At 45.6% G+C, this 24,976-nt stretch overlaps 1 protein-coding gene across 1 annotated transcript in view; it reads left to right on the top strand.

Moving 5' to 3' along the window:
• Positions 1-24,976, top strand: part of rnf157 (ring finger protein 157) — a 68,922-nt gene that overhangs the window by 30,948 nt on the left and 12,998 nt on the right. Inside the window, exons 8-18 of the mRNA XM_079532326.1 lie at positions 10-57; positions 1,120-1,191; positions 1,555-1,714; positions 9,541-9,653; positions 11,536-11,774; positions 11,883-11,988; positions 15,613-15,721; positions 20,131-20,279; positions 20,310-20,459; positions 21,300-21,350; positions 21,930-21,978. Coding sequence (XP_079388452.1) covers positions 10-57; positions 1,120-1,191; positions 1,555-1,714; positions 9,541-9,653; positions 11,536-11,774; positions 11,883-11,988; positions 15,613-15,721; positions 20,131-20,279; positions 20,310-20,459; positions 21,300-21,350; positions 21,930-21,978 — 1,246 coding nt within the window. The remainder of the gene's footprint in view (positions 1-9; positions 58-1,119; positions 1,192-1,554; positions 1,715-9,540; positions 9,654-11,535; positions 11,775-11,882; positions 11,989-15,612; positions 15,722-20,130; positions 20,280-20,309; positions 20,460-21,299; positions 21,351-21,929; positions 21,979-24,976) is intronic.

The following is a 24,976-nucleotide window of genomic DNA, read 5'->3' as shown; positions in this document are numbered from 1 at the left end:
CTTTGCCAGCATATGGACGGGAGCTACTGTGTGAAACCTCTGAAGCAAAAACAAGTGGTAATTATACCTGTCTTTTACCATATTTACCAGGTGAAGCCTGGCCTGTTACGCTCAGGTTGGCTTTGAGGACCTATAGTCATGATTGACTGCCCTGAGTCTGAACCCATACTCTGAAATGCCGGCTAAGCCAATGGGAGTGCCTCCTAAGCCCTGAAAGGCTGCGAGGCGGAAGTGTTAACCCAGACTCTGCAACGCCCTATATGGCAATGCTGCGTATATCTAGTTTGCGTCCGAGGCTCCGAGCATAGACATGGCTACGCCCCGCCTGCCTCTGATTGGCCTACCGGCACTTTGATTGAACATGTCATATGATTTAATTTGGGTGTGTTCTAAATAAAGTGTTTGTGTTGATTATTGTGTAATTTATTTGTATGTGTAAACTTGAAACATTATTGTACTGTAAAAAGGTCTATTTTCCCTCCATCTTTATCCTTTTTTGAGTATAATAGTATTAGTTTACTATAATTAGATTAATACATTAATAATAAACATTCATTCTAGGAAAATCTTTGAATGCAGATTGCGGCCCCTAGATGTGTCACAGAGACTAAATTATGTTGGGGAGCGGTTTACCCATTGCTGGCTGTCTGAATACAAAAAGTCATTAAACTTTTGACATATTTTATTGCTTATAGCACCTTTAATGATTATATCTGGTTTCAGTATTCATTTATGATGTATTTTCTCTATTATTAACACAACCCATGCCAGTATACTACAATAGAAACGCAGACCAGTGGCCAGCATTTCTATTTTAAAAAAGAAAAAAGGTTTTACATTTTTAAGACGCAAAATTACGTCCTGGCACAGGGGGTTATAGGGCTTAAAACGTAACCTGTCGTTCCTTGGCTTGTATTTGGTTAAGAGATATTGTAGGCAGCGGTCTATTTGTATTGGGAGGGGAGGGGGGGGGGCAGGGCGGGGGTCGTGACGAGACATGGCCAAAGCATTTCCGGGGGTCCCCCATACAGCCATGCAGAAACGTTGAGAATCCCTGTATTAATGCATGATCTGGGCTGCCAGTGTAAACAACTACGTCTATTAATCTCTCCGTGTCAGGTGGATGGAGTGAGTTACCTCCTGCAGGAGATCTACGGCATCGAGAACAAATACAACAGCCAAGAATCGAAGGTATGAAAATGAGCGCACGCACGCACGCACGCACGCACGCACGCACGCCGAGCATACAGTCAACACGTTGACTGATCGACAAGTGTCGGCTGCTATTTTCCCCACAACAACAGAACACTAGCATAGAATCCTCGGGGACTCCAGTGGTCATTCAGGGTTTACATGGTTGTGTGTGTGTGTGTGTGTGTGTGTGTGTGTGTGTGTGTGTGTGTGTGTGTGTGTGTGTGTGTGTGTGTGTGTGTGTGTGTGTGTGTGTGTGTGTGTGTGTGTGTGTGTGTGTGTGTGTGTGTGTGTGTGTGTGTGTGTGTGTGTGTGTGTGTGTGTGTGTGTGTGTGTGTGTGTGTGTGTGTGTGTGTGCGGCAGGTGGCAGACGACGAGATCAGCGACAACAGCGCGGAGTGCGTGGTGTGTCTGTCGGACGTGCGCGACACGCTCATCCTGCCCTGCAGACACCTGTGTCTGTGCAACGCCTGCGCAGACACGCTGCGCTACCAGGCCAACTGCTGCCCCATTTGCAGACTGCGTGAGTACTATATATATATCCAAAATAGTACACTAACATTAACCGGGTACAAGATATTTTGCACACAAGTACATTTATGGACGGGAACCAAAAAAACTATAAATATATGGGCATATGCGAAGGCTAGTACACATCCGAACATGTGCAGGTGTTGGATTGTACAGTTAAGATGATCCTTTTGAAGCTGTCAAGGCCAACACTTTTTACCCCCCTCAGATTTAAAGGCTGGTACTATACACACCGTAGACAGACATTTGATCTGAGGTTTAGACCCTTTTTTTACCAAATTAAATTTGGAGGAAATGTAAGGGGGGCAAATGGGTGGGGGTGCATACTTAGTTTAGACTAGTCATTGGGTAGACATGGGTTAAGGTTAGGTTTAGGTGTGCTGCCTCGTGGGAGGTTAGGTTTAGGGTGAGGGTTTGAGATGGGTTGTAGTTGTAGGACTAATGACTGGTCTAACCAATGACCAGTCTAAACCAAAAACTGTCTAAACTAAGTACTGCAAATATACCAATGATGCAGCCTGCGCAAGGTCAAAGAGAATCAACCGACTGCAACATGATCGAACAATGATGTGTTCTGAAATGTGAGTTAGTTATGAGTCTCAGTGCAGCACGGTACAGGATCAGTTGGTTATGGATCTCAGTGCAGCACGGTACAGGATCAGTTGGTTATGGATCTCAGTGCAGCACGGTACAGGATCAGTTGGTTATGGATCTCAGTGCAGCACGGTACAGGATCAGTTGGTTATGGATCTCAGTGCAGCACGGTACAGGATCAGTTGGTTATGGATCTCAGTGCAGCACGGTACAGGATCAGTTGGTTATGGATCTCAGTGCAGCACGGTACAGGATCAGTTGGTTATGGATCTCAGTGCAGCACGGTACAGGATCAGTTGGTTATGGATCTCAGTGCAGCACGGTACAGGATCAGTTGGTTATGGATCTCAGTGCAGCACGGTACAGGATCAGTTGGTTATGGATCTCAGTGCAGCACGGTACAGGATCAGTTGGTTATGGATCTCAGTGCAGCACGGTACAGGATCAGTTGGTTATGGATCTCAGTGCAGCACGGTACAGGATCAGTTGGTTATGGATCTCAGTGCAGCACGGTACAGGGGATCCAGTTTGGCCAAGGTGGAAGAGCAAGCAAACCTATACATATCACCATAGTCCAACTGGGACAGAAAGAGGCCATCGATGGAAGTTCCATCTAGGGTGGAGCTGCAATAGCACGTGGAGTGAACAACATAGCCTTGTTTTTTTGCCGTTTAACAATAATTCGCTTTTTATGGCCTGGGCCGTGGCTCAGCGGTCCAGGCACCTTGGCCGGTAGTCTGAGTCTGGCAGTGTGCCGCAGGTTCGACTCCCGATCCCCGTTCGACTCCCGATTGTTCACGTACAGCAGAAAGAGTATGGGACCTAATATTGAACCCTGTTACTGAGGTTTAGGAATAAGGCTAGGTTTAGTCATAGTTTTACTGAGGTTACATAATAGGAATAAGGCTAGGTTTAGGAATAGTTTTACTGAGGTTACATAATAGGAATAAGGCTAGGTTTAGGAATAAGGCTAGGTTTAGTCATAGTTTTACTGAGGTTACATAATAGGAATAAGGCTAGGTTTAGGAATAGTTTTACTGAGGTTACATAATAGGAATAAGGCTAGGTTTAGGAATAAGGCTAGGTTTAGGCATAGTTTTACTGAGGTTACATAATAGGAATAAGGCTAGGTTTAGGAATAAGGCTAGGTTTAGTCATAGTTTTACTGAGGTTACATAATAGGAATAAGGCTAGGTTTAGGAATAAGGCTATGTTTAGGCATAGTTTTACTGAGGTTACATTCAGGAATAAGGCTAGGTTTAGTCATAGTTTTACTGAGGTTACATAATAGGAATAAGGCTAGGTTTAGGAATAAGGCTAGGTTTAGGCATAGTTTTACTGAGGTTACATTCAGGAATAAGGCTAGGTTTAGGCATAGTTTTACTGAGGTTACATTCAGGAATAAGGCTAGGTTTAGGCATAGTTTTACTGAGGTTACATTTAGGAATAAGGTTAGGTTTAGGCATAGTTTTACTGAGGTTACATTCAGGAATAAGGTTAGGTTTAGACATAGTTTTACTGAGGTTACATTTAGGAATAAGGCTAGGTTTAGACATAGTTTTACTGAGGTTACATTTAGGAATAAGGCTAGGTTTAGACATAGTTTTACTGAGGTTACATTCAGGAATAAGGCTAAGTTTAGACATAGTTTTACTGAGGTTACATTTAGGAATAAGGCTAGGTTTAGGCATAGTTTTACTGAGGTTACGTTTAGATAAATCTGGTGGTGTCCGTTCCAAGGTCGCCAGACTGTAACCGAACTGAAGGGGGGGTCCCTGGCACAAAATCCTTGCAAGGCCCCTGATCTACCATTATGGCGCTAATACTTGTCACGGAAATGTTTGAGAACCACAGATATAAATAGTACCATAGTCCTCACAGCTGAACCTGCGTAGAATCTGAGCCGAGGCGCTTTACTGCATGCCAACCCCCCTCCGCCCCCCCCCCCCACACCCCCCCCCCCCTCTATCTCCTGTCTTTCCTCTCTCTTTCAGTGTATCTGAAAAACCATTACATGTGAAAAAAACCAAAACAAGAACAAATGAGACAAAAAAACAGACGGACTAGTCCACTGTGCTTAATACGCCAAATGTTCAAACAGATGGCGATTATTCCACATGAGTGAGCAGCAGCACGCACGCACGCACGCACGCACGCACGCACGCACGCACGCACGCACGCACGCACGCACGCACGCACGCACGCACGCACGCACGCACGCACGCACGCACGCACGCACGGACATCAGAGATACATGAATGCATGATAGCAAGTCGTTTGATTTGACAGTCAAATCACTGATGTCTTTGAATAGATAAGTGTCACATGAAAGCCCGTTCTCCACAGCACTGATTGGTTTTGATTGCTGGACTGTTCTCATGCAAAACTCCACCCACGCTCCATCAGCGACTGTAAAATCCCAAACCCCACCCACACTCCATCAGTGACTGTAACATCCCAAACTCCACCCACGCTCCATCAGCGACTGTAAAATCCCAAACCCCACCCACACTCCATCAGCGACTGTAACATCCCAAACCCCACCCACACTCCATCAGCGACTGTAACATCCCAAACCCCACCCACGCTCCATCAGCGACTGTAACATCCCAAACCCCACCCACACTCCATCAGCGACTGTAAAATCCCAAACCCCACCCACACTCCATCAGCGACTGTAAAATCCCAAACCCCACCCCTACTCCATCAGCGACTGTAACATCCCAAACCCCACCCACACTCCATCAGCGACTGTAACATCCCAAACCCCACCCACACTCCATCAGTGACTGTAACATCCCAAACCCCACCCACACTCCATCAGTGACTGTAACATCCCAAACCCCACCCCTACTCCATCAGCGACTGTAACATCCCAAACCCCACCCACACTCCATCAGCGACTGTAACATCCCAAACCCCACCCACACTCCATCAGCGACTGTAACATCCCAAACCCCACCCACACTCCATCAGTGACTGTTAGAAACATTATGGGCTCCATTTTCGTTCCATCTTTCTAAATACACTGTTTGGGGATTTAGCAGTGCCCATACCCGAGGCGGGGTTTGACGAAAGGGCCTTTCTGTGTGGAGTTTGCATGTTCTCCCCGTGTCCCCTAGGGTAGGTACCCTCACATGTTCCCCCCGTGTCCCCTAGGGCAGGTACCCTCACAAAAAACATGCAGTCCATCCTGGTCTCTAAACTGCCTCCCCCTGGCCAGCCGGGGCGCCTGATGGAGGGGAAAGGAACTGGTTGGAATAACGTGTTCCTTCCACGCGCTACGTCCAACCAGGGAACCCCCCCCCCCTGTCAGGTACAAAAGGAGCAACCTGGACACTCATGCATGAAGGAAGCTTGAGTTCAAGTCCGTTGCTCTCCCCAGGTTGGCAGAGGGTGTGTACTAGAGCCCAGGATCACAATAGATAATTGACACAGGGGTGAAAATGGGTTACAGAATCGTGGGATAAAAAACATATTTAAAAAAAAAAAGGTTTAGTGTTTACATAATCACTCAAAACTGGCCATTCATTGTCAATGGCCATGCCACTCCCATTTTTTTCTCCCAATGGCCGTTGCAAGGAGTTGCATTGGTGTGGTTTGGGCCTTAGGCAGTGTTGTTTTTGGCAGCAAATTATGATTTTAGTTTTAGTCATAGTCTCTTGAATAGTTTTCATTTAGTTTTAGTCACATTGTAGTCACCTGGAATGTCTTAGTGTTAGTCTAGTTTCAGTCGACTAAATATCATAGGATTTTAGTCGACTAAATCTACGGTTGATTCAGTCGGCTAAAATGTGTTTTGGCGGGCCTCGATGCCGTCGTAATGGCTGTTTTAACACTTGCTGAAAATAGCCGATCTACAAGCTCACAACGCGTCGCAGCGCGCCGCGTTGTGAGCTTGTAGATCTGCTATTTTCAGCATGCAACCAAGTGTAAAATGACTTTACTGGATCTCTTGTCCGCTAGTCCATATCCTAACATTTTAGTCAAATTTTTATTTGTTGACGAAATTGTCAATATATTTAGTCTTAGTTTTAGTCATCATAGCTTAGTTTTCATTTAGAATACATTTAGTCTTCGACGGACATTTTTCGTCTCAGTTTTAGTCGACGAAATCAACACTGGTTGCAAGGAGTTGCAGATGGTGTGGTTTGGGCCTTTAAATTAGGACAATATTTGTATTTACACGAACCCTCAAAGCTGGACATAGGAGGGGCTAGCGCCCCTCAAACACGCCACAGTAAATCCAACCCTCCATAACAAGCCCGGTGGTGAATGAGTGTCTTTGTCATCGTGTCATGTGATCGCGACTCCTCCTTTTTGACAGTTGTATAGAGAGAGAGCTTTTTTTTCTGTCTGTCTGATTTGTCTTGTCCATTGTTTCTAAATGATCATAACAAACCGCAGAGCAAACCACAGAGGAAGCCAAACAAATAATTGGGTTACAAAGTATAGATAGCAGCCCAATGGCCTACACGCAACACTGCCTTTTTTGTAACTTCATTTCATACATAGTCAATGTAAGTCTTCTGATGGCTTATAGCAGTGGTTTTCAACTCTTTTCAGGCCCTTTGAGCCACGGACCACCATTTGATCAGACCCCAAAACGTCGAATATTTTGTTGTTGTTGTTGGATATGATTTTGTCCACATTTCCATGCTGTATTGATGTTGGTATGCCTGTTATCTTTACCCATTTTGACCTGAGATCAGATTCTAAAAATGTCTTCTACATCCTGACAGTTTTCTGAAAAACCTATGTTTCTATGTCAGTCGTTCTTCGATTTTTCAAAAATAGCAGACCTACAAGTGCATTGTATGTAGTCATAGCACTTCATAGTATATATGTACAGCATAGTATAGCATATATGTATAGTTTATATGTATAGTGTCATTATATAGATATGTTCTAGTTATAGTTTATATGTATAGTGTCATTATATAGATATGTTCTAGTTACGTTCTTAGCTTACGCATGTTTCGCGATAAATGCATTTTACATGTGATGTATTCCCATGCTTTTTGTTCTTGCTTAATGTAAATCGCTCTGGATTAAGAGCGTCTGCTAAATGCCTAAATTGTAAATTGTACAAGCTCGTAGCGCGCCACTCGGTGGCGCACTATGAGCTTGTAGATCTGCTATTTTTCAATAGCTAAAGCATAACATAATGCTAACACCAAAAGGGGTTCCCGTCCAAAATGGGTTAAGGAGAGTTAACAGGCAAGCGTTGATCAAAATTAAAATTCTTCTACATGCTCTAATTGTGTAGATTATTGTAAATTAAGTAATGCAGACGTTTAACAAAGATGTAACCAAATGGACCCGTACGGGTCCATTTGGTTTTACGGCTCTCGAGAGTTAAAGTATTGTTAAACATATGCTATTACCTAATTTACAAGAGAATGTAGAATTGTTGTTGTGATCAACGTTTGCCTGTTATCACTCCTAATGGTACCAGATAAATACAGCATCTGTTCAATAGCAAAGCAAAGTTACCATATTTACCCAGGGTATCTGGGCTAAGCTCAAGAACTTGTTTCCAGCCAGGCCCTGCTCATAGAACATTTCATGGTAGTGGTTCAATGCCTTGCTCAAGGGCACTTCAGCGGTGGTAATTTGAACGCGTCGGACCGCTGATTCGAACTGGCGACCTTCCGGTATCAAGACCGCTCCGCAATCCGGTCGGCCACAACTGCCACAGCACTGATTTATGGCAAAAACAAAAATCAAAAATGAGGTTTCCTCCCAACAGCAACGGTTTAAATGTTAACTGAGCTTACACATGGGTGTTGCATTACTTGCATATGTGCCATTCTGTTAATTGGTTACTATGTTCGCTCTCTTGTAAAGTAGGGAGTAGAGTAGACGTCTGTGAGTATTTCCAGCAGGTGAATCTTTGTGCCATCTAGTGGCGTATGCAAGTACTGTATGTAAGTGGTGTACCACTCTGCAGTGTTCCACTGCAGTGTATCTTCACACTGTAGTACAGTAGGTGTAACCATAGCAACCCTGGCGTCCCTATATCTTTCCATGTATTTGTATGTTTCTATTCAACAATAATCTACAAGCTCACAACGTGTCATAAATGCTGCACGATCTGACCTTGTGGATCTGCTGTTTTTGTCAGTTGTCAGTTTTTATAGTTTGTCGTATTTAAAGAAAGAAAATGGCCCACTCTCTGACATAGAAATCTAACCCGGCCTGCATAGGCCAAGGGGCCAGTGAGGCGCTCCAACGTTGAAGCTCTGGGCCCTAGTGGTAAGAGGAGGGACTACAGGCGGACCCGTGGATTCATGACCGGGAAACCCCGTGCAGCTGGGCTTTAACATTGAGCGCTCGGTTGCACTTCCGCATTTGCCAACCAAAATTTGGTTGGCAAATGCGGAAGTAGACGTTTTGAGACCGTCCTTCCGGGTGCTTCAAAACGCCACTGAGCAACTTCCACTGACATGAATAGCGGAGGGGGCGGAGCTTCGCGCCAGATCAGTCTCTATCCTTTTATATACTAGTCTATGGCATAGGCCCACGGAGAAGAAAATAATAGTTTGGAAGTTTGAACACTCCAAACAAATGGAATTTAGAAATTCTTTCTACATGGCCATGTCAACAACAAAAATGTAGGAAAAGTAATTTAAAACTTGTTAGAGTTGTTACAGATTATGTAAATCATTGCTTTTTAAGATATTCTTGGGGCTGAAGTGACTGCAGTATTTGTATTTGTAGTAGATAACAGCAGCACAATTTGAAATTTGCACCCCATGGCCAGAAACATAATGAAGTCTGTGTGTTTGACTAGGGTTTGACTGGATTGCTGAATTCCTACAACGCCCATAATGCTTTAGTGCACGTCCCCTCCTTGTGGAGAGGGGAGAGGCTGCATGGAGGTGTGACTTTGTAGTCCAGGAAGGAAGTGAGACCACATTTTCATGACAGGCATTTGGTCATGAACATGGAGTCATGACTAAAATATCTAAAAAAAAAAAACATACTGTATGACACACACAAAAACCCCAGGAAAGTGTTTCTTGTGTCCTAAACGTCATTAAAATAAGCCCTGGTCGCAGAAGGGGTGAAGTGACACTTCTTTAACCACTAGGCCATCAGCACCCCGTGGACACTTCCAAGCGCCATTAGTATGTGTCCAAATCTTTGGTTGTTGTTGACGTGAATAACGTATCGTTTCGTCTTTTTTTTCTCTCTTTGTTCACGCATTGATTCCGACAGCGTTCCGGGCTCTGCTGCAGATCCGAGCCATGAGGAAGAAACTGAGCCCTCTGTCCCCGTCCACCTTCAACCCTGTCATCACCTCACAGACCTCCGACTCTGAGGAGCACTCGGTATGTCCCCCGTCTGTCTCCGTACGTCCCTGTATGTCCCCCGTCTGTCTCCGTACGTCCCCGTGTGTCCCCTGTACGCCCCCGTACGTCCCCTGTATGTCCCCCGTCTGTCTCCGTACGTCCCCGTGTGTCCCCTGTACGTCCCCGTACAACCCCGTCTGTCCCCGTATGTCCCCTAGCTTCCACCTTCAACCCTGTCATCACCTCACAGACCTCCGACTCTGAGGAGCACTCGGTATGTCCCCCGTATGTCTCCGTACGTCCCCGTGTGTCCCCCGTACGTCCCCTGTATGTCCCCTGTATGTCCCCGTATGTCTCCGTACGTCCCCGTGTGTCCCCCGTACGTCCCCTGTATGTCCCCTGTATGTCCCCGTATGTCTCCGTACGTCCCCGTGTGTCCCCCGTACGTCCCCTGTATGTCCCCTGTATGTCCCCGTATGTCTCCGTACGTCCCTGTGTGTCTCCTGTATGTCTCCGTACGTCCCTGTGTGTCTCCTGTATGTCCCCGTACGTCCCCATATGTCCCCAAGCTTCCACCTTCAACCCTGTCATCACCTCACAGACCTCCGACTCTGAGGAGTACTCGGTATCTCCCCGTGTGTCCCCTATAGCTTCCAGTGTTGTTTTTGGCAGCAAATTTAGATTTTAGTTTTAGTCAGTCTCTTGAATAGTTTTAATTTAGTTCTAGAGTCACATTTTAGTCCCCTGGAATGTTTCAGTGTTAGTGTAGTTTTAGTCGACTAAATCTACAGTTGATTTAGTCGAACGAAATGTATTTGTGCTGGCCTTGATGCCGTCGTAATGACTATTTTTACACTTGAAAATAGCCGATCTACAATCGCGCTGCGACGCGATTTTCAGCACGCAACTAATTGTAAAATGACGTATACTGGATCTCTTGTCCACTAGTCCCTTCCTAACATTTTAGGGGGTCGCGAGACATGGCGAGACGTTGCCAAAGCATTTCCGGGGGTCCCCAGCCAAAAACGTTGAGAACCCCTGCCCTAGGGGACACGGGGAGAACATGCAAACTCCACACAGAAAGGCCTGAGGTCTTTAATGGGTTAAACTAGTGGCTTTCAACCCTTTTCATATCAAGGCCCATTATTTATTCTGCATTTGAGCCACGGACCACCATTTGATGACATTTAGCCTCTCAGACCCAAAACTAAAGAATATTCAGTTTTTGTTAAATAAAATGCTGTGATGATATGTGGGTACCATTAGGAGAGATAACAGGAAAACGTTGAACAAAAACGTATTTAACTCAAAAGTTTGCTTCTGGGAGAGTCCCTGGAACAACATCTTTTCAGAGGGGGGGTTGATATATATAATTTTTGGGGTCCTTGACATGAAATATTTTGAAAACCACTGATATAGAATCATGAGGTTTTTCAGCAAACTGTCATGATTTTAGAAGACATTTAGTAGAATCTGGTGTCGGTCTATAAACGGACCTTTAACACATTTTGGACGGGAACCCCATTTGGTGTTGTAAACATTATGTTATAATTTAGCTATTGAAAAATAGCAGATCTACAAGCTCATAGTGCGCCACCGAGTGGCGCGCTACAAGCTTGTAGGTCTGCTATTTTTTTTAAATCGTGAAAATGTGGCACAAATCTTTGAATATATTCTTTCAGAGGGAACGTTTTTAACTCAAATATTTGCTTCTGAGGGGTCCCTGGAACAACATATTGTCAGATGGGGGTTGGTGGCCAATTACATATCATTTTTGGGGTCCTTGACATGAAATATTGAGCACCACTGATACAGAAACATGAGGTATTTCAGAAACTGTCGGAATTTAGAAGACATTTTTTAAATTTCGACGTCAGGCTTGAATGGGTTAACTCGTGTCTGTGTGTGTGTAACACTACAGGCGTCGGAGCACATCCCCCCGGGCTACGAGGCGGTGTCCCTGCTGGAGGCGCTGAACGGACCCCTGGGCACGTCGCTGGCTGGCGGGGGACCCCCGCTCAACTCGGGTCCCAGCCACATCACCGGAGCGCTGCCCCCGTACAGCGGAGAGACGCACCCGGCCCCCGCTCGCTCCCACTCCCCACTGGACCACTCGGTCTCCGGCCAGCAGGGACTCAAGCTCAAGAAGAGTGGATCCAAGTAAGACCATCATGTTAGCATAGCATGTTAGCATGCTATCATGTTAGCAGTGTTCTTCTGTGTATATTTTTTGTTTCTCATCCTAGTACTTTTTTTTTCTAATTTCAGGTCGCTTTCCCAGAATTCCTCCGTGCTCCCCGAAGAGGAGGATGAGAAGACGTGCAGCGAGTCAGAGGTTCACTGCCGCCGCAAACCAGCTGAGAACCAGCAAGAGGTACGATTTACAATTTACACCAGCTGAGAACTCAGCTGGTATAGCGATGGAGAACCAGCTGATTTACAATTTAGCAGACACTCTCACCCAGAATGACTTACAGTAAGCAAGGTAAACACAAACAGTACAGCAGGGGTGGGAAACTTTGACGATGGAGACTAATAGTTCCACACTCACTCCAGAGGGCCACTATAGTTCCACACTCACTCCAGAGAGCCACTATAGTTCCACACTCACTCCAGAGGGCCACTATAGTGCCACACTCACTCCAGAGGGCCACTATAGTGCCACACTCACTCCAGAGGGCCACTATAGTTCCACACTCACTCCAGAGGGCCACTATAGTTCCACACTCACTCCAGAGGGCCACTATAGTTCCACACTAACTCCAGAGGGCCACTATAGTTCCACACTCACTCCAGAGGGCCACTATAGTTCCACACTCACTCCAGAGAGCCACTATAGTTCCACACTCACTCCAGAGGGCCACTATAGTTCCACACTCACTCCAGTGGGCCACTATAGTTCCACACTCACTCCAGAGGGCCACTGTAGTTCCACACTCACTCCAGAGGGCCACTATAGTTCCACACTCACTCCAGTGGGCCACTATAGTTCCACACTCACTCCAGTGGGCCACTATAGTTCCACACTCACTCCAGAGGGCCACTATAGTTCCACACTCACTCCAGAGGGCCACTATAGTTCCACACTCACTCCAGTGGGCCACTATAGTTCCACACTCACTCCAGTGGGCCACTATAGTTCCACACTCACTCCAGTGGACCACTATAGTTCCACACTCACTCCAGTGGGCCACTATAGTTCCACACTCACTCCAGTGGGCCACTATAGTTCCACACTCACTCCAGAGGGCCACTATAGTTCCACACTCACTCCAGTGGGCCACTATAGTTTCACACTCACTCCAGAGGGCCACTATAGTTCCACACTCACTCCAGAGGGCCACTATAGTTCCACACTCACTCCAGAGGGCCACTATAGTTCCACACTCACTCCAGAGGGCCACTATAGTTCCACACTCACTCCAGAGAGCCACTATAATTCCACACTCACTCCAGAGGGTCACTATAGTTCCACACTCACTCCAGAGGGCCACTATAGTTCCACACTCACTCCAGAGGGCCACTATAGTTCCACACTCACTCCAGAGGGCCACTATAGTTCCACACTCACTCCAGAGGGCCACTATAGTTCCACACTCACTCCAGAGGGCCACTATAGTTCCACACTCACTCCAGAGAGCCACTATAATTCCACACTCACTCCAGAGGGTCACTATAGTTCCACACTCACTCCAGAGGGCCACTATAGTTCCACACTCACTCCAGAGGGCCACTATAGTTCCACACTAACTCCAGAGGGCCACTATAGTTCCACACTCACTCCAGAGGGCCACTATAGTTCCACACTCACTCCAGAGAGCCACTATAGTTCCACACTCACTCCAGAGGGCCACTATAGTTCCACACTCACTCCAGTGGGCCACTATAGTTCCACACTCACTCCAGAGGGCCACTGTAGTTCCACACTCACTCCAGAGGGCCACTATAGTTCCACACTCACTCCAGTGGGCCACTATAGTTCCACACTCACTCCAGTGGGCCACTATAGTTCCACACTCACTCCAGAGGGCCACTATAGTTCCACACTCACTCCAGAGGGCCACTATAGTTCCACACTCACTCCAGTGGGCCACTATAGTTCCACACTCACTCCAGTGGGCCACTATAGTTCCACACTCACTCCAGTGGACCACTATAGTTCCACACTCACTCCAGTGGGCCACTATAGTTCCACACTCACTCCAGAGGGCCACTATAGTTCCACACTCACTCCAGTGGGCCACTATAGTTTCACACTCACTCCAGAGGGCCACTATAGTTCCACACTCACTCCAGAGGGCCACTATAGTTCCACACTCACTCCAGAGGGCCACTATAGTTCCACACTCACTCCAGAGGGCCACTATAGTTCCACACTCACTCCAGAGAGCCACTATAATTCCACACTCACTCCAGAGGGTCACTATAGTTCCACACTCACTCCAGAGGGCCACTATAGTTTCACACTCACTCCAGAGGGCCACTATAGTTCCATACTCACTCCAGAGGGCCACTATAGTTCCATACTCACTCCAGAGGGCCACTATAGTTCCATACTCACTCCAGAGGGCCACTATAGCCACTATAGTTCCACACTCATTCCAGAGGGCCACATTGCATATTGCAAAAATAGCCGATCTACACGCTCAAAACCTGTCGCACTGTGGCGCGTTTTGAGCTTGTATATCAGCTATTTTTGCTATTATTTGTTTTGAAATCCTTAACACAAAACACAAAACAAAGACAATACAATTCGAATACTAGTCATGCAGTTACTAATATGGACGCAAGTAATTAAAGCGGGTCATGTTTGGAATTGTAACAGCTGAAATCAATCATATCGGTATTCTGATATTATTAACCTGCGGGCCACATTAAGTGAAGGTGAGGGCCGCATGTGGCCCCCGGGCCGCCAGTTGCCATGAATGCAGAGAGGCCGTGCAGTGCCTCAGTAAACTAGGCCAATTCCATTCCCAGGTGAACCAATAACCTACATACTATATAGCATCGGTCTAAACAATATAAGGGGTGGGACGGTTCACTTGCCTCCCGATTCGATACGATCTCGATGCCTAGCCCTACACCCATCGTTGTAATAATACAACATATTTTAATTAATTAATTAATTAATTAATTAATTAATATATATTTTTTATGTTCTTTTTTCACCTAAACGTCATCATTGATGTTCATTGCAATGCCATTGGTCATGATATTTGCATATAAATACCCCCCACAGAGGCTGAAATTCACACAAATAAAAAATCTCTGGATAACTATAATATGTTTTTTTGTGATCATTAGAATGTCTAGAACATGTTTTATTCATTATTGTGAAAGATATCCCCCAAATGTAAATTATTCATTTATTATTATTATTTTAATAATTATTATAAATGTGCATAACATTTGCAAAAAAATAATAATAATATTTTTTTTACATAATTTCCTCTGATAAGTCCTAGTAGTGAAAAGTAGTAGTAAGGTTGAAATCTATTTTTTGCAAGTAGAAATTAATCCGGGTTTTACAGGGTTAAGGTGCCGATTTGATTTATATTGCAATGCTTAAAGGAGCATTCAGTGATTTGGGTGATTTGGAAAACCACCCAGTCCGCCCCGGTAACAAAATGTGCACATGCACGCTCTACAGTGGGGGGAAGTGCAACAGGCCAACAGCATGTGCACCAAGGCCCGCCCCCACTCGATCATGATTGGAGGAAGGCCCCTCTCATCCTGATTGGATGAAGGCTTTGCCACCTGCCACCAAAACTGAAACTAGGGTTGTTTGACCCCAGGGGCTCACTGGGGACAGGGAGGAACTCCTTATATGGTCAGCACACTCTATAGTAGGGAGGATTATCCAGAAAAAAAGAAAAAATAAGTGATATTTGAATTAAGTCAAATCACTGAATATACCTTTAATGATATTATGATTCTGTCTATGGGAACACCTCAGCTTGTTGACTGTGGATGTGGGTCTCTCTTTTGGCGTTCCCAGTGCGGCGTGACCCCCGAGAGTGAGAACCTGACCCTGTCGTCGTCTGGAGCCATAGAGCAGTCCTCGTGCACGGGAACCCCGCTGTCTTCCACCATCACCTCCCCCGAAGGTACACACACACACACACACACACACACACACACACACACACACACACACACACACACACACACACACACACACACACACACACACACACACACACACACACACACACAAGAATAATAATTCTATTAAAAGCTTTATTTATATAGCACCTAGTAGTGGGGAGAATTCACATGACCAAGGATAAACTTCGCCAGGTGTAGAATCAGTCTGTCTGATGATAATTGTCTGGAGACTGGAGGCTGTCTTTTTTCCCCCCGGACGAATGGTTTAGTAGAGGAGCATAGGGAGAGATAAGGGTCATTTTGCGGTAATTCGTCTAAAAGCACCGCATTTTGCCCAGGTCAAATGATTTAGCTAGCCCATTTTGGGCGGGAACCCCTTTTGGTGTTAGCATTATGTTATGCTTTAGCTATTGAAAAATAGCAGATCTACAAGCTCATAGCGCGCCACCGAGTGGCGCGCTAAGAGCTTGTAGGTCTGCTATTTTTGAAAAATCGAAGAACGACTGACATAGAAACATAGCTTTTTCAGAAAACTGTCAGGATGTAGAAGTCATTTTTAGAATCTGATCTCAGGTCAAAATGAGCTAGGGCACCCGACAGTGGCCAAATCCATATGGCCACCATAAACTCTTAGAACGCTAGCATTGATAAATTATGATATAATTCACGCCAGCATTTTTTCCCTGTTCAGCTCTTATTTTGAAGAGCCAAAAATCTAGACCGGATGTTGTGATCTTATGTTGGGGTGTGTGACGATGCAACATCATTCCATGTTTACTGCGGGTTTTTTTTTGTGCGAAACTAATGCTTGGAATGGATTCAGAATCATGAAAACCCCCTAGTTTGACTTGTCAGATGCTACTTGGGCTAAAGCATAATGACATTTAGTTTGCCTTATAGTTAATGGTGGCCATATGGATTTGGCCGTTGTGGCGACCCCTGAAGGTCACCGGCTCGGGCGCCCTAACTAAATCATTCGAGCGCGCCCTGGGCTACATCTGTGCAAAATGTGGCGCTTTTAGTACAAATCAGTGCGGAATATCCCTTTAATCCCTATGCTCCTCCACTAGTTTGAGAATCGTTACTAATTGTTTTACACACAAGAGAAACCAAAGGAGTATTATGTTTAAAAACAAGAGCGGGAGATCACGGTGAACAGCATCCTTATAGCCATCTTCTTCCTCCTCCGCCACACTGGGAAGGAAAAACTGCACCTGAAAGTGTGATGGAATAGAATGCATTTATTTTACATGTGAGTGCTGTGACCACTTTCCCATTGCATCTTATGAGCGGTCGGGTTCAAGCGGGGCGGGTTCAGCGCCCGTACTGTCTCTTATCATTGTCTAATACCCAGCACTGGCCCAGGTTAGTCCGTCCCTCCCTCCCCCCAGACCCCCCCCCCCTCCCCCTGCTGCTTGCTCCCTATCCCTCTGTCTCTCTTTCCATGTCGGAAATAAATTGGGCCTCAAAAGTTACACCAATGAAGGCTCTGTTCCATTCTGGTCAAACGGAGTCGGTGTTAATGATACTAATGAAGGCTCTGTTCCATTCTGGTCAAACGGAGTCGGTGTTAATGATACTAATGAAGGCTCTGTTCCATTCTGGTCAAACGGAGTCGTGTTAATGATACTAATGAAGGCTCTGTTCCATTCTGGTCAAACAGAGTCAGTAGTAATGATACTAATGAAGGCTCTGTTCCATTCTGGTCAAACGGAGTCAGTAGTAATGATACTAATGAAGGCTCTGTTCCATTCTGGTCAAACAGAGTCAGTAGTAATGATACTAATGAAGGCTCTGTTCCATTCTGGTCAAACGGAGTCGGTGTTAATGATACTAATGAAGGCTCTGTTCCATTCTGGTCAAACAGAGTCAGTAGTAATGATACTAACGAAGGCTCTGTTCCATTCTGGTCAAACAGAGTCGGTGTTAATGATACTAATGAAGGCTCTGTTCCATTCTGGTCAAACAGAGTCAGTAGTAATGATACTAACGAAGGCTCTGTTCCATTCTGGTCAAACAGAGTCAGTGTGCTGCTATTGTGCGTGTTGGCTCACTCGCTGGAAACACTGCTACACCAGTGGGTCTCAAAGTGGGTTTCAGGGCCAAAAAAACCAAAACAACAACAACATTTAAAGTGGGTTTCAGGTACCCTCATGGTTCCTTGAGGGGGTTCCAAATGGACACTCTCAGAGTTATGGGGGTTCTTGAAATTAAAAATTAAAAAAAGTTTGAGAGCCTTAATTAGTATCATTCATTGGTAACACCTGTGACGGAAGTAAGGAAGAGGACCAATTTCTTTCCGATATGGCTGCGGTGCTCCGTCTATCTTTCTCAGCTCTCTAAAACATACTCGTATACTGAGGGGGGAATGCAAGAATGCTCGCCCCAAAACACGCTCGCCCCGGCCGGGTCAAATCCGGCGACCTCAGAACGGTCGCCAACCAGGTAATCCTAAACGTAACCTCAGTAAAACTGCCTAAACCTAAACGTATTTCTAACGAACAGAGCCGCTTGCATGAGGGGCGAGCATGTTTGGGGGCGAGCGCTCCCGTCTTCCTTAGGGGCGGTGCCCACAGAACGGCCTTTTTGAGCTGAGGAGCGGTTTGGATACCATGGTCCATATAGCGCTCGCTCGCACACACACACACAGCACAGTTCCAACCTATATCAACCGTTGAGATGCTCACTGCCCTGTCTGTGCCAAAGTGCGATGGCTATAGTGCTGAGTTGAGGAGCGCACTAAACGCGTCTTCACCGTAGACAAATACATGGACGGCTGGCGCTGCCAACTCAAAAGGCGTTCTGTTCCATTTGGCATACTAAATAGAGTACGTAATTTCGGAGGGGGCCCTTGATGATGTCAACAAAGTCAGTGGTTCACAAACCTCATTTTAGCTCAAGACCCAAAAGAGAGCCCCTTCCAATGCATGGCTTTCCGAAATGACGTCATCGGCCGGCCAAGTCTATGGACTTTGAATGCATATCTTTTCTTTTTTAACCGGTGTTGCCGCTCCAATGTGTGGCTTTGTGTGTGCCGCTATATAGTAGTATCTGTCGCTTTGTAGCTGAACTTTAAAGCAGCTCAACTTTATTTGTTTTTTTTAGCAGCTACAAATGTTCGGATGTATCTTTGTACGTATCTTGACGTCGCTGGCTTCCATCTAAAATGAATGGTGGCCTGTAGCGTTGTATCTTCATGTCGCTGGCTTCCATCTAAAATGAATGGTGGCCTGTAGCGTTGTATCTTCATGTCGCTGGCTTCCATCTAAAATGAATGGTAGCCTGTAGCGTTGTATCTTCATGTCGCTGGCTTCCATCTAAAATGAATGGTGGCCTGTAGCGTTGTATCTTCATGACGCTGGCTTCCATCTAAAATGAATGGTAGCCCGTAGCGTTGTATCTTCATGTCGCTGGCTTCCATCTAAAATGAATGGTAGCCTGTAGCGTTGTATCTTCATGTCGCTGGCTTCCATCTAAAATGAATGGTAGCCCGTAGCGTTGTATCTTCATGTCGCTGGCTTCCATCTAAAATGAATGGTAGCCTGTATCTTTGTATCTTCATGTCGCTGGCTTCCATCTAAAATGAATGGTAGCCTGTAGCGTTGTATCTTCATGTCTTCATGTCAGTAAGCAGCAAGCAGCCCGGCCCAGTCAGTCAGTGATGTCAGCTAGTGTCTCATATCCGTAACGTGTTGTAGAGCCGGTAAGCTGCAGCCTGGCCCTATAGCCTGGGCAGCGTTCCATTTCGGGTTTATGATCCGGTCGGGAGCGGATGGTAACTTCCGTCATGTTGTAGTCAATGATTTGTAGTCATCTGGCAGGAAACCACAAGGAGAAATCAGTACTATGAATGGCGGAATTCTTATTGCACCTTGTGGTTTCCTGCCTGATGACTACAAATCAGTGACTACAACATGACGTAAATCATTTGGTTCCATTTGTACACTCCGTTCACTTCATGGTGCCAGTCCAATGGCGGCTCTCCTACATAGACTTCTATTGAGAATGGGGACAACAAATAGGGACAAGTCCTGGACCGGAAGTAGGCAGAAATGCATTGGACCCAGGCAACAGCCCAGCTGTAATGATCTTAAATCCCTTTATTTTAGATTTTGTAGTAATCGTAGAACATAAAAAATGACAGAGACTTTAGTTGTTACTGTACGATACTTTAAAACAGTTTGCATGTCGGCACACATGCCTAAAATTGCTCTTATTTGCGCCGCCCCTCGTTTGAAAACAACGTATTTCAAACTCACAGCTTGTCCCTCTCCAGGCTGCATGAACAGCGCTCGAGCGCTCGGTTTCTGCCCCCTCAATATCCCAGTAACCCTTCTATCAGATGGCTCATGGCCTGGCCCCAGTCAGTCAGTGATGCTGAGTGTCTCGTCCGTTATGACGTGTATAGAGCCGGTCAGCAGCAGCAGCCTGGCCCAGTCAGTGATGTCCATGGCGTCGTCACACTCCATGTCCTCCATGTCAGGGTCCTACCTGGCCGCCGCGGAGGAAGGGGAGGAGCCGGACGACGAGGAGGACGAGGACCTGGAGGAGGAGGAGGAGGAGGAGGAGGAAGAGGAGGAGGAGGGGGGGGAGGAGGGGGACGGCGGGGGAGGTGACGCCGAGGACGGAGAGGAAGAGGAGGAAGACGAGGAGGAGGGAAAGGACGGCGGGGAGAAGAGGCGGGGGGACTCCTCCTCCTCCCGCACGCAGAGCAGGGGGCCGTCGCAGCAGGATGGGGTGAGGATTTTTCTTTTCTTTTCTTAAGATATTTTTTTGGCTTTTTCTGCCTTTTATTGATAGTTTGAAAGTAGACTGACAGGAAATGAGGAGAGAGATGGGGGGGGGAGACACGTGACAAAGGCTATACTAGATTCTATACTTGCACTAAATGCGCCCAGACCTCTGTTTATGCTATGGTGTCTCATGTCTGTTGTTGTCCTGTACCGTTTGTTTTGTTTGTATGTTTTAAACCACTGCTTTGCTGTAAACCTGCTAATTGCCCTTCTGGGACACTAATAAAGACCTTGAACCTTGAAAGGCCGTCGGGATCGGGAGTCGAACCCGCGGCACGCCGTCAGGCTGGCTCAGCAGCCTCGGTGCCCAGACGGTTGAGCTAACCGCCCGGTCCTGGGGTGAGGATTATTGATGGGGGGGGAAAAGAGGGCATTATAGACATGTCAGTAGTGGACAGTAACCACGGTCAAGGTTCAAGGTTGGTTGTGCTTTATTGTTACATCTTGTGTACAGGTACATGAGAGTAAAACTTGTTTTTGTTTGGCTTCCTTACAGACAATGCAGCAGCAAGTATATAATATAACATCAATCAGCAAACACAGTAAAAACACAGCAAAACAAAATAATGTAATATAGACTGCAAAAAAGAGCACTCTATACTCTATATTTCCTTTTCCCTGATAGGCTCTGGTTCTTATCAGTTCGTTCATGTATCTGATTGTTGGGGGGAAATAAGCTTACCAAGTAGTTTTACTTCAATCCTTTTTGAGTGTCTGTATTTACTTGAGTGTTTTTTGGATAACTTTCCTCACTCAGAAATGTGTTTCTTTCTCCGTCGTACAGGAAGTGGCCAAGGAGCCAAAGGAGCATAAATACGAAGGACGGGATTCTGAGGTGATTACAACAGTCTGGTTTGTTTAGTTTGGTTTTACATTTAATTCACAGTTTCTCCACGATTTAGTTCTGTCAAATCCCCCTTAAATAACGATAATAAGAATGATAATTTGGTCCCCACTCCTTGGTGGTGTTTTTTTTTTCATCACAGTATATTTGCACATACAGTATACCATTCTACGGAGCTCAGGGAGCAAATTTTAGGGGATAAGTGTGTCTTGCTCAGGGACACTGAGGGCTGAGGACTGGAATTGAACCTGGAACCGAACAAATGAAGCATTCGAACGTTGCAGAGAAAAGTCGCTGCCGTCTGAATTCATCCTTACTCTCTGTCTGTCTGTCTGTCTGTCTGTCTGTCTGTCTGTCTGTCTGTCTGTCTGTCTGTCTGTCTGTCTGTCTGTCTGTCTGTCTGTCTGTCTGTCTGTCTGTCTGTCTGTCTGTCTGTCTGTCTGTCTGTCTGTCTGTCTGTCTGTCTGTCTGTCTGTCTGTCTGTCTGTCTGTCTGTCTGTCTGTCTGTCTGTCTGTCTGTCTGTCTGTCTGTCTGTCTGTCTGTCTATGTCTGTCTGGTCGTGCCACCAGGGAAATGACGTCACAGAAGACGATCGCCGCTCCCCGCCTCACGATAAGGGTAACTATGGAAACCGAACATTCACCTTTGACCCCTGAACTGTCTGTCACCTTTCCTCGTCGACCCTCTCTGTCACTCGTTGGGCCATGTGAGGGAGAAAAAATATATATAATATGACTCAAACCGTTTTTTTGTTTTGTTTTTATAGTTTTGAAATAGTCATTAGTTTTAGTTTTTGGATCATTTTTGTTATTAGTTATGAAGATGATTTTAGACGCAGTTCTAGTTCGTTTGCCTGTGAGATTCCGGTCACATTAGCTCAAAGTTGTTTTGGGCAAGCAAATTTTGATTTTAGTTTAGTCATAGTCTCTTGAATAGTTTAATTTTGTTTTAGTCACATTTTAGTCACCTGGAATGTTTTAGTGTCTATTTTTAGTCGCCTAAATATCATATGATTTTTGTCGATTTAATCTACAGTTGATTTAGTCAACTGAAATGTATTTTGTCGTCGTAATGGCTGTTTTTACACTGAAAATAGCACTGAAAATAGCCGAACTACAAGCCCACAACGCGACGCGCTGCATTGTGAGCTTGTAGATCGTCTATTTTCAGCATTCAACTAAATGTAAAATTACTTATAGTGGATCTCTTGTCCACTAGTCCCTTCCTGACATTTTAGTCTAGTTTTTATTTGTCGATGAAATTGTCAGTATATTTTAGTCTTAGTTTTAGCTTAGTTTTTATTTAGTTTCCATTTAGTTTCCGTCAGTGGAAAAAGGTAGTCGACGGACATTTTTCGTCTCAGTTTTAGTCGATGAAATCAACACAGCTGAGTGGAAACCAACCCAATCTGCCACGGTGATATTAGTCTGGCTAAATCATTTGTGCTCATTTTTTCCCGCAGCACTCACAATTTATTTTTTCCTCCCCAACATGGTCGTATATATAACGTCATAACCTAACCCATACATTATCTAATGATTTATTTTTTCCTCCCCAACATGGCCGTACATATAACGTCATAACCTAACCCATACATGGAGTGGTTCCCAAACCTTTTCATGTCAAGGACCCCTAAAATGACACTAATTAGCCCCGCGGACCCCCCATTTGAAAAGATATGCCAGACGCCCCATAAGAGAAGATGTTTGCAGTGATTCTCAACCCGTTTAATTGCAAAGGACCCCCAGTTTGACATGCATTAGTCTACGGATCCCCATTTAATGGCATTTCTATCTCTGGGGACCCCCAATTTATATTGTAAAATCAATGTTAATTTAATTCTGAGAGTGTATACAAATGGAACCAAATGGACCCTACACTCTCAGAGTTACAGACCCATAAGGGTCCCATTTGGTTCCAAACTATCATTTAGCTGGGGACCCCCCTGGAACTCCCTCAAGGACCCCTGGGGGGTCCCTGGACCCCACGTTGGGAACCACTGATCTAATGATTAGATGATGTGCTGCTGCCTCTCAAAACGCTTCCGCTTCATGGGCTGAAAAGCAGCAGAACGGCAACAACATGCACGGACATATCGTCGCTTTGTCGTGTGGAAAGTGGAAACCTTGTATTATGTCCGAAAGAAACACAAAAACAAACTTGTGTTTCGCTGGATCCAGTGTGGAATTATTCAGTCAGAAGCAACTTATTAATTGGTTAATATTTAGAAATATTTAGACATTTAGAAATATTTAGAAAACCCCACAGAAACACCTGACCACTTTCAATTTGGTATAGTCCCTATTTTCCTTTATTTATCATTATTTATTTTAAAACATAAGTAAGTAGCCTTGCCGAGCCATGAGGCCCATAGGGCAGGAGCCTATCTCCTGTTTCTGTAGCGTGAGGCAGCTTGATGTACAAGTACACCCCCTGGACATGACGCTAGTATGTCGCAGGGACTTACCCCCAATCCAACCCTTGATGCTGAGTGTCAAGCAGGGAGGCACTGGGTCCCATTCTTTTCCCAGTCTTTGGTATGACCCGGCCGGGGATTGAACCCCAACCTCCCAGTCTCAGGGCGGACACTCTAACCACAAGGCCACTGAGCTGGTCATTTCACTTTTAAAACATACCCCCAAAAAAACCCTGAGAAAATTAGCAGATCTACAAGCTCACAACCGTCATACGACAAAGTATTAAAGTGCTGCATTTGTTTCATGGAGAGATTCAAGGTTTCTGCCCCGACAGCAACTGTATGAAAGTGAAATGAAGGCTTTCTCATATCCCTGCTTCTCTATAGAAGCCTGTTTATCAGGACACATGCAGGGGAGGTTGAGTGGAACTGATTCTGTAGAAGACATTTGCATATTAGCCTTGCGTAGCGATACTAATATCACTAGTGTGTAGATATTAGTCTCGCCCCTCTCAGTGTTAGACTTTTTTTCTGCAATGTCCCACCCCATATATTTGCATACTGGGTCCTGGTTGGTTATAGCCTGGTTCCAGACGAATCCGGTTGAGCTCGTCACAACTTCAGCCGTGAAGTCCTCCCACAATATTGTGAGGGGCCAGACTTAATCTGCCTGGGGCAATATGCATTGCAAAGGCACATGAAGGCTGGCTATGCGAGGCTATTTGCATATAGGCATAAACCCCTGGCAGGGTCTACCTACACTCTGCTGCCACCTTGTGGCACAGAAAGGGATTAACAACACAAATCGTGTAATGGGGATCTCCTGGCACAAAATGTTTTCAGATGACGGTCCGCTGCCAAATACACATTTATTTGGCGGTCCTTACATGATAATATTTGAGAACCACTAGTGGACCACTTGGTTCAGAATTGGTGGACGTGTGCTTCACTCGAAAATTAACAAGGTTCTCTAGCTATAGATGCAGCGTCATGCTAACAAATTGGCATTTGCAATGCTTTGCACCGCTTTATAAATTACTGTGTGTGTGTGTGTGCGTGCGTGTGTTCCTCAGCCCGCATGCGCTTTTTGAACTGTATAGAACATGTTCACAGTTCACACGTGCACCACCCGCATTGCTGCGTGCGTCACTCCTGTGTGCGTGTGTGCAGTATGTGCGTGTGCGTGCTCGTGTTGAGGGG

This window comes from Electrona antarctica (assembly GCF_951216825.1).
Source record: "Electrona antarctica genome assembly, contig: scaffold_26, whole genome shotgun sequence".
NCBI lineage: Eukaryota > Metazoa > Chordata > Actinopteri > Myctophiformes > Myctophidae > Electrona > Electrona antarctica.
The sequence above is the reverse complement of the archived record's forward strand: the minus strand, read 5'-3'. Positions and strand labels throughout refer to the sequence as shown.